Source organism: Phyllostomus hastatus, unplaced genomic scaffold (assembly GCF_019186645.2).
Source record: "Phyllostomus hastatus isolate PE091 unplaced genomic scaffold, TTU_PhHast_1.1 phas_scaffold_78, whole genome shotgun sequence".
NCBI classification, from domain to species: domain Eukaryota; kingdom Metazoa; phylum Chordata; class Mammalia; order Chiroptera; family Phyllostomidae; genus Phyllostomus; species Phyllostomus hastatus.
In genome coordinates this window covers 64,986,842-64,999,337 of record NW_025334041.1, presented here as the reverse complement: position 1 = coordinate 64,999,337, position 12,496 = coordinate 64,986,842, and the positions used below count along the sequence as shown (strand labels likewise).

Genomic DNA, 12,496 nt, shown 5'->3' with positions numbered 1-12,496 from the left:
TGGGTGTTTTTGAGATGGTAGATGAGTAAATAGTTGAGGATTCTTCTGGGCTTTTCCAACTCACTGGTTTTGGGGCTTTAGTAGGCCCGGTGCTCTGCAGGCCGTGGTGCTGACCACCCTGGGCTGCACAGAGCAAAATGGGCATCCTCACAGACCTCAGAACTGTACGTCAGACTTGCTTCCTGCAAGTTGTTAATATTAAAATAATACAAAAGTATAGAAAGGTTACACCTCATGTCTTTTAGACTTTGTTCTGTGAATAAGTACACATGCATGTGTTTTAAACATGCACAGTTTTAAAAAGAAAAGATTGATTATACAACATGCATTCAAGTTTCCTTCTCACTTAATGTTGACATTTTTACATGTAAAGACTTTTTTAAAAGGACTAGTTGTCATCTACAAATTCCACAATTCCTTGCATTTTTAGCCACGTTTTAAAAAGAGGAACATCTTGGGACAGAAAATTTTCCTGTGGGAATAGTGGTATGATTTTATTAGGTAAGCCAATGGGACCGTGTGATTCACTTAAAAGTTTTGTGGCTGAAGTATGAGACCTGCCAGGGGACTGCAGGGCAGGGAGCCGAAAGGACTGCTGTCCTGTCTGCTTCTGGGCTCATCCCTGGGGTCTGGCTTTGGGGAGGGCCCGGAGAGGGTTGGTGTCATGGTGAGGTACAAGAAACTGGTGCCCTGTTCCTGGAGCCTGCTCAGGCACCCCAGACCACCTGTTTCTCTGGGACACTTCTCATCTTGCATCACCAGTGAGGACAAGCACAGACCTGCCTGGCTGGGCCTCTTCAGGTTAGGGAGCAGGCAGGGATTCTCCTTCAGTGACAGCTACTCTTTGGTGGATCATGCTGCCTGCCCTTTAACACCTCATTCTTGTAATGGGGACTGGAGACCAGAGCTTTCTCCTTCTGCAATTCTCCCTTTCTTATTTGAATATATTAAAACAACAATACTTTCTAATTTGACCTTTCTGATCCATTTAAACAGCTAATAATGCTTTTCTTACTATTAGAATAGTGCATATTCTTACCTGCTTTGAAAACCTTTTCACTTGTACTTCCTAAAAGTTTATCTAGGTGAGTCAAATACTTGATCTGTTACAGTTCTAGAATTGTCACTGTTCATTGCAGGTAAGCAAGGGTACATCTTTCCTAGGGGTACTGAATGTTTTGTCCAGGTGGAGGCAGGTAGCCTCGGGTGGTTGGGGTGGTAGGATTTCCTCAATAACTTGACCCATCCTTTTTACCCAGGTGGCACAGCTGTGCCTTTGATGGGAGGAGGGTGCACTGCTCTTCATAGGGAACAAACACATCAGGTGGGGAGGAATCTAGCCCTGTGTCCTGGGTTGATTTGAGGACTGCCACCAGAACATCTGAACATCAGTGCGTTAAAGGGGTAAGGATATACCTGACAGTGTTTTGGTTTTGGTTAAGTCTTGGTGCCAACAACTTCAAAACTTGGTAGTGTAAAACAGCAAGCAGTTTATAATGCTTATGGGTTCTTTGGGTCAGGAATTTGAAGTGAGAGTGGCTGCTCTCTGTTTTGTGATGTCTAAGACTTCAGTTGGGAAGTCTCAAAATGGGTAGGCCTGGAGGATCCACTCCAGGTGGTTTCTTCATGGCAAATCTGGCTCCTGAGGATGGGCCGGGCTAGGACCGGCTACTGGAGTGCCTGCAGGTCAGCTATCCAGCCTTGAGGTGGTCAGACTTCCACAGCAGCCCAGGGTTCCAAGAGCCAGTGTCCTGGCGACAACGAGGTAGAGGTGCCTGCTGTTTTATGATCAGCTCCAAAGGTCACAGAGTGTCACTTCTGCTCTCTCCTATGGTGACAGTCACAAGTCCTCCAGATTCAAGGAGGACCCAGAGACCCCATCTCTTCATGGGAGGCATGTTGAAGAGTTTTCGGACAGGTTTGAAAAGTACCACCATGTTGGGTCTGCCTTTTGTGTAAAAACACAGTGACATTGTACAGTTTGCTGTGAGCGTTTGGCAGACAAACTAGTCATAGCTTAGACGAAGTGTTTTGTTTTATTTAACACACTCAGACAATCTGGAGAGGAACAATAAACAGTCACAGCAGAAGGAGTATAGCACTGTCACACTTCAGTGTTACTGGACCTTTCAAGCAGCCCTGTGTTTGTTCAGGATTTCTATTTTGAACACTTTTCTAAGTGAAAGTGTTCTTGACCTGAGTGAGTAGAAGGTGGGATTTGCTGTTTACTCTCCTGAAATGGGAAGCATCTTCAGTATTCGAATAGTCTTTTTGTTGCTGCCCCCTCCCCAAGGGTTTCGTGAAGTTAATGTTGCTTAGTTTGAGTTTGAACACATGTCACACACACTGGGAGGCTGAGGGGAGGGGGTTAGTTTACAGGACAAGTTTGAAAAAAAAAAACAAAACAACCAAGATGCCTTTTTCTTTGGAGATGGTGATGACTTTGGAGCTCTGAAGAGGTCACACAGGCCTTGAAATTAGGCCTCACATTTGCAAATGGTTGGCCTGGGTGACCCTGAGCAAGTCACATGATACTCCTCTTGGCTGCCGTCTTTGACTGTGAAATGGAGGTAGTAACATGGCCTTGTGATTAGAAACAGCGAGGGTGAGAGGCCCATGTAGAGACTGGCATTGCTGCACTTCCTGGACCTGTGCCTTGGCCTGGTCATGAGATTCCCCCAGGGGTATGGCCTCTGCCCACCTGGATGCAGCAGTCAGTGCCCTGTGTTAATGAACCTTCACCATGCCAGCCTCAGTTGTCCCCTCCCTGCACCTCTGGCTAGTGCTGGCATTCCCAGGCCTCTGTTTCTACTAGCCTGTTAGACATCTTTCACCTGCATCACTATAGGATGCCTTGAACCCAGGACATGCTTTTCCCAGTCCATTATTTCTCCCTCAGCTATCCTCCATCTCTGGTGTTCTTATCTCCTGACATTATCCATGGCACCACCCCACCTTCTCATCTCACCCTGATACACCACCCATCTCCAGGATCTGTCAGTTCTGTCCTCTGCATTCTTGATGTCAACCTGGCTTCTTCTTTGCCCATTTGCTCTTTCTTTCTGTTGTGTTGAAATACAGGCTGCCGGTTATCACACCTTGGAGTGCTTGCTGGTGTCCATTAACTAGGTGTCTTAGAATGCTACAAAAGGCAAAACAATGTTATTCATATTTGACTCATTAACAGAATCCCCTGGGGAGATGGTAAGAAAACCTTCTTCACCTAGCTTGATGCTGTGGGCTCCTGGTCCCGTCTCTTTTCTCCATCCCCTCCTCAGGGCCCCTCTGCTGGCCTTGACCTCCCCCACTCTTTCCTTCCAAGAGCATTTTCTTCAGAGCCCAGTAGATGTCCCTGCCCATGCTCACAGTTCAGACCTGCCTCCTCCTCTCTGCTCCCCAGGACTAGGTTTACTCCCCTGGTATGTACCATGTATAGGTGGCTGGTGGCTGCTTTCCTGTCAAGAACAAGGGGATTGCACCCAGCCATTCTGGTATCTTTTGGAGCAGGGAGATATTGACCCTGGCCAAATCCAGCCTGCCCTCAAGCTAAAATAATTGTGACAATTTTTGAATAGTTGAAGAAAAGCCAAAAAACCCCCCACAAAACTATTTCGTAACACAAAATTCGAATTTCAGTGTCCTTCGCACAGCCATGTGTTTCTGAATTATCTGGGCATGCTCCACAGTGGCAGAGTTGGGGGGCTGCTTCAGGCATCACACAGCCCCGAAAGCCTAAAATATTTACAATCTGTTCCTTTATAGGAAATGCCTGCTGACTCTGTCCTACAGCAGCAATTCCCAGTCATTTGGGAGAGTCTCCTCTCTTCCTTCCTTCCTCCCTCCCTCCCTCACTCCCTTCTTTCCTTCCTTCCTTCCTTCCTTCCTTCCTCCCTCCCTCCCTGCCTTCCCTCTTTCCTTCCTTCCTCCCTCCCTCACTCCCTCCCTCACTCCCTTTCTCCCTCCCTCCCTCCCTCCCTCCCTCCCTCCCTCCCTTCCTTCCTTCCTTCCTTCCTTCCTTCCTTCCTTCCTTCTTTCCTTCCAGAGAGCCTCCCTCTCTCCCTCCCTCCCTTTCCTCCCTCCCTCCCTTCCTTATCAAATATTTAATGAGTACATATTACATGCATGCGTATCAGTGCCACAGATAATGGCATTGAACAAAACAGAAAATCTTTGCCATTTGGAGCCCACATTTTGTTGGAGGGGGTCAGACAATAAATACAGATTCACAGATGAGTCGATATATAGGTATGTTAGCTGGCGATAAGTACTGTGAAGAAAAAGAAAGTAGGTTAAGTGTGAGTAGGAAGGCAGAAAGGGTGATGGTGGTGGTGGGTTTATTATGATGGATTGGTCAAAAGAGCTCTTTGATGGGGTAACTTTTGAGCTGAGACATGAGAGAAAGGGGCAGTGAGGAGGTATTTGGGAGAAGGGTAGAGGCCCTGAAGCAGAAACAGGCTTGGCAAATTGGGGAAATTGCATGGTACCAGAGTGGCTTGAGCCTAGACTGGAAGAACAGAGGGGTGGGTAACAGGTTTGGGTGTGGCCATTGTTAGGTTGGAGCCGCTGAATAACCAGACAGATGCTGCGAGCTAAAGAGCAGGGTTTATTAGCAGGGAATAAGAGGAAAAGTGGAGTCAGCCTAGGGAGGTTGAGGCTTGGGGAGGAAAGTAGAGTAAGTAGAGCCAACCAAGGGAGGTTAAGACTTGCTCAGTTGTTCTTAGGGCAGGGTTTTTAAGCGCACAAACCCACAAAGGGTAACTGGTTGGGGTGTCAGAGTCTGATTGGCTAGAGCTGGTTGCTGGGTGCTGTTTCTGCTGACCATTGTTCTTGATACATCTTGTCAAGCTCAAGTTAAAGCTGCATCTTTTTATGCCGGATAGACTGGCCCCAGACCCCGATCTTAGCCGGGCATCTGTTTGTTCTGGGTCTGGTCAGCAGGCAGTTTCCCAGGCTACAGTCTCCCACGGTACAGTTTCCCCACCTGGTGATTTTCCTTTCCTCCTAGGCCTACCTAGGTCTGTCAGCTGTGACTGGTCACCAGATCCTTCCGGGTCTGAGTCACCTGGAACACTTAAAAAATACGGATGTCTTGGCTCCTGTCCTGAGACTCTGAATGAGGAGGTCTGAAGACCACATATGGCCTCGCAGGCTCTGGGAAGCCTGGATTTTATCATTTAAGACTGGGGAGTGCAGACCCCCTGCTCCACCCTGAGCCCATTCTTGTCATTTTCTCTCTGGAGGGCCTTTTAAAGCTAAAGGGCACTGTGGATGGGGAGCCTTTGCTGTAAGACGTCACAGGTAGCTTGGCTCCAAACAGTGACTCAATAAATAAATGTTTCCATTTTTTAAAAAAGACCTGCATTTACGTTAGTGACTGTCCTCTGTTACTGCTGTGAGAACATGTCATTTCTCTCTCAGGACTGTCCTGAAGGACTGAGTCTCTGTGATCCGGGTAAGTTCCCGAGCGTCCTACTGGTGGCCAGTGTCCCACCTTTTTCTGCATGTGGGCTCAAGCTGTTTCTTCCTGTAGGCCCAGGTGAACCCCTATTGTTTCTTGTCACCTGGGCCTCACCTCCTTTGGGACCACTCTTTTCTGGCCCACTGCTCTTGGGGTCCTCCCTGTATATCACATGCACATTGCTTACCTGATGCATGAAGTTCTGTGTGTAGGATCACACCCCTCTGTACATCTGTAGGCAGCCTCTGTGCATCCAACTTTATTGGATGGGTGGATGGTGGATTTTAGGAAACTTTGAAAAAAGACAACAAGTCCCAAGTCCTCCATGATTTGTGTAATTAAGCACTAACTTCTTTATGCCAAGATGGTGAGCCCTTGGCATGCTTGCCTGCAGTCATGCCTTACATACTGTGGTAGTAGATGTGCATTCATGTGCAAGACAGGTTTCCTTAATTCACATTTCTTCCTGTGCTTAGAGTAAAAGTGTGTGTGTTTTCCAGGTGAAAGTGGAGATCAGAATGCCCAATAAAAACATGCTAAAGCATACTGTAGCCATTTCACTTGTACATATGGGAAATAAAAATGGTTTGTCTGACCTAGTGCTATAATAACAGTACTTAAAATAGGGCAGTAGGAGTGTACCTTCTTTGTTGCCTAGTGCTATAGGAGAACTCAATCCCGCTTTTAAAACTAATATGCCTTCAAAAATTCCAAGCTGTTACGTGCTACATATTGGTGGGTCTTCATCTGTTTGAAGTCTTGGTAGTCTTTGGAGGATTTTTGAAGGTTATGGACCAGGGTTTTGCCTGGACTTTCAAGGATCCTCTCCTCGCCTGCCCAGCCCTCCACTTCTGAAACTCATCCGTGAATCCACTGAGACCCATGGACTTCAGTCTGAGAGGAATTGTGTTCTAAAAGGATTTGTCTCAAGTAGTAGCTGATTAATATTTAATAAACTAAGACTAATACAGACAAAAGTGTTGTGTTAGCCCTTTAATTTTTTCTTTGTTGGAAAAGGACACTCATTTTTAATCATATCTTTAAAATAAGTCAGTTTCTTGCCCTACACGAAAATTTCTGTGTAATAGATTTTCTTGATCTAGGTTTCCCAGCATAGCATGAAGTCTACATACAGACATAATGAGAAATGTAGAACTAGTGAGCCTCAGTTTGCATACAGTATATTTTTTAAAGTTTGTATTAAAGTTAGAATAATTTATCTTGAAAGCTTTGTAAGAGAACTTGGTTTTAAGCCCTTTGTTGATAATGCTGATCTTTTTTCTTATACTTTTCTTAATATTTAGTGCTTGTATTATACACAATAGATTAAATTTAGTTCAATTTAGTTCCAATATTCATCAAGTGCATCTATTAGCAATTCATTTTGAGACACTGTGAGGCACATTGCAAAATTTTAAAAGCAATGTTACTTTTAGATAATGTTTAACTGCAACATTCCAGGATAATTTACACAAAACACAGGGTCATGGAAATCACTTGTGTCCCTGCTTTGAAATGAATGTGTAGTAGTGAGTGTCTTTTCCTGCCTTGTCTGTGCTGGGTGCCGAGTCCTTTTATTAGCCGAAGCAATGCTGGGGGAGCTTTTGAGAATTAAAAGGAATCCAAAGCACTTGACCTAAAAACATTTTGAAGATTAATTGGTAGCAACACTTCTGAAGGTGAAAAGTACTAAGCAATGGGTAAATGGGAGAAAGTAAAAACATATCTTGGCCTCTATTTACCTGATTTTGGTGCGTGGCCCTCATGTGCTTGATGTTGCAAATATGAATGAGGAAACACCTGATCTTACAGGAAGACCACCTATAAACTGCCAATTAAAAAAGAAGTAGCAACACAGAGGGGCTCCAGTGTTCCCGGGAACAGGGAGGGAGGTTGAGTGCTCAGGTGACACGTGAGGGCATTTCTGGCCTAGGCAGGAGACCACCTGCAGACAGAGCTAAAGGGGTGGGGGTGGTGAGTGGTTTAGGAAGGTGGAGAGTCTCGAAAAGGGGGCTTCCTAGAAGGGCCTGCTGTGGAGGGTTGCTTGGTGGTGATGAGAAAAGGCTCAGGAAGCTATGGGGTCAACTTGAAAGAGCAGGTTGCTGGGAGGAGGGTATGTTTCCAGGTGCCAAGGGCCAACTGAAGAGGGCTGAGCCACAGGAATAGAATTGGGTGTTGTCTTCTTACAACCCTTGTTATCTGTTTATAAAGGCTGGTGCAGCGGTGGCTTTGGGTTTTATTCCTGCGGCTGCTCCCAGGGCCCCAGTCCATGTACTAAGGGAGAGATGCTTCAGCAGGACCACTGGGAGTTGAGGGAGGACTTGGGAGACCCTGGTATCTTTACTTCTAGGAAGGAGAAGGTGTCCGGGAGTGGAGGCAGACTTCATTCCCCGAAGTGGTCTAAGTGATGATAGAAGCATTGACAAATGTCTCCAAAACAGACAATTTAAATGGACTCAAGAAAAGGTTAAAAAGGAAAAACTAAATAACTAAAAATGACAGACTAATTTGAATAGGTTGTCAGAAGGCACTCACCACCCAGAAGGTACCTTATGGAATGGCTAATTCCTCTCGTGCACCGTTCCATAACATGGAAAGAGAGGGACGGCTTCCTTGTGTGTTTTGACGAGCCAGAATGAGACAATATGTCTATTTGAGATATACACAGTAAAGAAAATACCCATGGGGTTTGGCCACTCCTGGCTGGTCACTGATCTTGGGGCTTTGTTTTGGTGGTGACATCACCTGCTATGGGATCAAGGATTAACAGACCTGTTTGCAAGTTGTCTAGGAAGAGACTGAGAACAGGATTTTAGCAAGGGTTTAAAAATCCCTCTCCTTTAAAAAAAGCTAGGGTTTAAAAATCCTTCTCCTTTGAAAAAAGCAAGGTAAGGTAAGCACATAAATCCAGGGACAAATAAGCAAGTACTGGTGTCACCATATAAACTCTGTGTTTTGGCATTTTCACATGGTCTATTTCTGTGTATTTTTTAGTTGCAAAGTCATACTGCTTATATTTTTCCCCTCTGGAACTCCTACAACTGTATTCTCATGTTATAACATAGTTTCATAGTCATATTTAATGGCTTTCTGATTTCATTGAATGGCCATATCATAATTTAGATAGCAGCTTCCCAATTGTCAGATATTTTGGTTTATCCCACTGTCTTTTTTCTTTAATTATAAATAAGGCCATGATTTGTGAAGGCACCTTTCCTGTAGTTATGCATATGGCCTGAGGATAATACTCAAAAGAACATTACATGGTCCATACATATAAACAGTTACTGCTTTCTTTTTTTTAATATATTTTATTGATTATGCTATTACATTTGTCCCATTCCCCCTTCCCTCCCCTCCACCCTGTACCCCCTCTCCCACCCACGTTACCCCCCTTTAGTTCACGTCCATGTGTCATTCTTATGAGTTCTTTAGCTTCTACCTTTCCCGTACTATTCTTGCCCTCCCCTATCTATTTTCAACCTACATTCTATGCTACTTATTCTCTATACCTTTTTCCCCCCTTCCCCCTCCTCCCACCCCCCCCTGCTGCTAGCCCTCCATGTGCCCTCCATTTCTGTGGTTCTGTTCCTGTTCTAATTGTTTACTTAGTTTCTTTTGGTTTTGCTTTAGGTGTGGTTGTTAATGATTGTGAGTTTGCTGTCCTTTTACTATACATGTCTTTTCTTTATCTTCTTTTCTTAAATAAGTCCCTTTAACATTTCATAAAATAAGGGCTTGGTGATGATGAACTCCTTTAATTTGACCTTATTTGAAAAGCACTTTATCTTCCCTTCCATTCTAAATGAGAGCTTTGCTGGATAGAGCAATCTGGGATGTAGGTCCTTGTCTTTCATGACTTGGAATATTTCTTTCCAGTCCCTTCTTGCCTGTAAGGTCTCTTTGGAGAAATCAGCTGACAGTCTGATGGGAACTCCTTTGTAGGTTACTATCCCCTTATCTCTTGCTGCTTCTAGGATTCTCTCCTTCATTTTTTACCTTGGCTAATGTAATTATGATGTGCCTTGGTGTGTTTCTTCTTGGGTCCAACTTCTTTGGGGCTCTCTGAGCTTCTTGGATTTCTTGGAAGACTGTTCCCTTTGCCAGAATGGGGAAGTTCTCCTTTATTATTTGTTCAAATAACTTTTCCACTTGTTGCTCCTCCCCTTCTGGTACCCCTATAATTCAAATGTTGGAACGTTTAAAGGTTTCCTGGATGCTCCCAAGGTTCTCCTCGATTTTTTGAATTCTTATTTCATCATGCTTTCCTGCTTGATTGATTCTATCTTCCTTCTGGTCCACTGTATTGTTTTGAGACTCAGATTCCTTCCTGTCTCTATTGGCTCTCCTCCGCGTATCTTCCTGCATCTCTTTTATGGTAACCTGCATCCTTTCATCTAAATTGCGCCCAAAATCAACCAATTCCGTGAGCTTTCTGATCACCAGCGTTTTGAACTGTGCATCTGATAGATTGGCTATTTCTTGGTCGCTCAAAAGGATGAGTCCTGGGGGACTGATCTGCTTTGTTGTACACATATCTTATGTCTTTCCCTGTCTCTCCTATTTTTTTTTTTCCCGGTCTGGTCGCTCTTGTTATGGTGGGGGGCGGAGCCTTAGGTGTTCACCAGGGCTGGGCGCCCCAGTAGCTAGATTGTGATGTTGTATGTGGGGGCCGGGGGCGGGAGTGGGGACGGGAGGGAATCAATGGCGGCAGTTCAGTTCTCCTGGGCCCAGACCCTTCCCTGGGCTCCTGGGCTGCGAGCTCTGCCCTGGTCCACAATCGTTGCCCCACTGGGTCCGGCAGCCGCAGCTTGCCTACTCAGGGATCACCGCTGCGTTCTTGTGCCCCGGATGGCTGTCGCGCCGATTCCGCGCCAAACTTTCCCCAACCTCCGCGCACCGCCGACCCGCGCCAGCCCCGCGCCAGCTCGGCTCGTCGTCATCTCCTACCAGTCTGTATGTACGGGTCTACTTCAACTTCTTGGCTGTCCAACTTCCATTCAGATAAATCCTCTGTCAGTTCTGTGTGTTATACTGACTGTAATTTATTGTTGTTCTAATCTTGGTTGTGCAAGGAGGTACGGTGCGTCCACCTATTCCTCCATCTTGCCGGAAGTCTCAGAGTTACTGCTTTCTTGATGAATAATAAATATTATACTGCTTTATTTTATTTCTCCCATTTCGTGCTCACTTGCCACTTTTCTGTGGTTACTTTATTAATCTTTCTTCTGTCATATTTTCCTACTTTATTTGAAGAAGGATATGATTTTATGGAATTGACAACGTCCTTCTTAACAGTGGGGGTTTCTGCTGGGGGGGGGGTTTGATTTGGGACACAGTTCTATTCAGTAAACATTTATTAAAGCCCTACTGTGTACTGGAGGGTAGCAATGAGAAGATGCCCAGGAGTAGCTCTAACCTCAAGGCTTTCCTATGCTCACAAAATTGCCAGCCCTGTGATGGGAGGGTGTTTTGTTATTTGCTCTCTTTCTTTTCCCAGCACCTAGAAGCACCTAAGAGTACCTGGGCATTTGGAGGAGTTCAGCATTTGGGGAGTGACCACAAAGGGCTGAATGTGTATAAAACCTTAGGACCACTCATTCATGGTGAAGGTTTTTGTATGACGTAATCCCCTGTTCAGTAATTTGAAGTGGTTGCTTCTAGTCCAGTCTTATGTTTTCAAAGTCATCCGTGGTAACACTTTGCTGTTGCAGCCCAGTGATTTATGCACACTTACCAAATGCCATCTGTAGATGTGATAACCTGTAATCTGGGAGGCAGACCAGCAGACAAGACACTGCAATGTAAGGGAGACTGGATAGGTGCTGAGAAAGGATAGATGGACTTCTGGTTGAAGTTTAGCCATGTCAGGCCATTTTTTAACTTCTCTGGATTTTGGTTTCATCAACACTAAAGTGTTAAGTGGCTGGACTGAACCCTCGGATCTCTTTCAGGCACACAGGTCTTGGATCCTTGTGACTGGCTCTTCCTCAAACAACTGTTGGGGACATACTGTTAATCAAAACACATGCAAAGTTGAATGCCACACCTTGAAAGAGATATTCCAAAATTAGAGGGATATATATAGGGTCATTTTCACTTATATTTTTTTTTAGTAGGACTTAGTATTTTAAAAGTATGCATTTCATGGCCCTGGCTGGCGTAGCTCAGTGGATTGAGCTCGGGCTGCGAACCAAAGCATCACAGGTTCGATTCCCAGTCAGGGCACATGCCTGGGTTGCTGGCCAGGTCCCCAGTGGGGGCCACATGAGAGGCAACCACACATTGATGTTTTTCTCTCTCTCTCTTTCTCCCTCCCTTCCCTCTCTAAAAGTAAATAAATAAAATATTAAAAAAATAAAAGTATGCATTTCATTTTCTTCATGAGCTATAATTTAGTTTTCTTAGTGAATTTTAAAACATTGGTTAAAAATTAAAATTGTATTCATTGAAATCCTTGAATATCATGAACTTAAATACTGACTTTTTCTTCTTTCCTTACAGCTGTTTGGGGCAACTTCGTTAATATGAGGTAATTATTTTTAATAATTTGGATATTGTAGTTGGGTTTTATAGACACATTTCAGTTGTCACATATACACCATTGATGTCATGGGTTAATTAAATTCAATTTTAAAAATGCAACCGAATATTTTGCTGCTCACACATCTGGGCTGTGTCTTGTCTTCTGTGGGTATTCCTGAGGAATGCAGCGGGTCCCTGGCCCCACGTGGATGCTGAGACTACCTGTCTGTCTTGAGGAAATCTCTGGCCCGACTCTGCATTATTCCTCTTGTGTAGTAGGGCAGGAGGGACAGTTAAAAAAGTGAAATCCTTGTGTTAATTAATGTTCACAAAAAAAGTCCGCAAGTTTTAATTTGAAGAAAAATTTGCTCCACTTTGTTTTTCTTGGCAGTATTGTACAACTAAAAGAATAGCAATCACAATTGTGGTGATTGGATTGAATTTGGAAGTTTCACACTGCTGCACAGGGCTATAAGGGAAAAGGCTTGTGGTTGCCCCCACCAAGGCTTTTCA

At 44.7% G+C, this 12,496-nt stretch overlaps 1 protein-coding gene across 4 annotated transcripts in view; it reads left to right on the top strand.

Annotated features, from left to right (window-relative positions):
• UXS1 (UDP-glucuronate decarboxylase 1) overlaps positions 1-12,496 on the top strand; it is a 131,221-nt gene that overhangs the window by 19,049 nt on the left and 99,676 nt on the right. For all 4 annotated transcript variants that reach the window (XM_045827590.1, XM_045827589.1, XM_045827588.1 and 1 more), the window contains exon 2: positions 11,963-11,990. In XM_045827590.1, the coding sequence (XP_045683546.1) occupies positions 11,963-11,990 (28 nt within the window). The remainder of the gene's footprint in view (positions 1-11,962; positions 11,991-12,496) is intronic.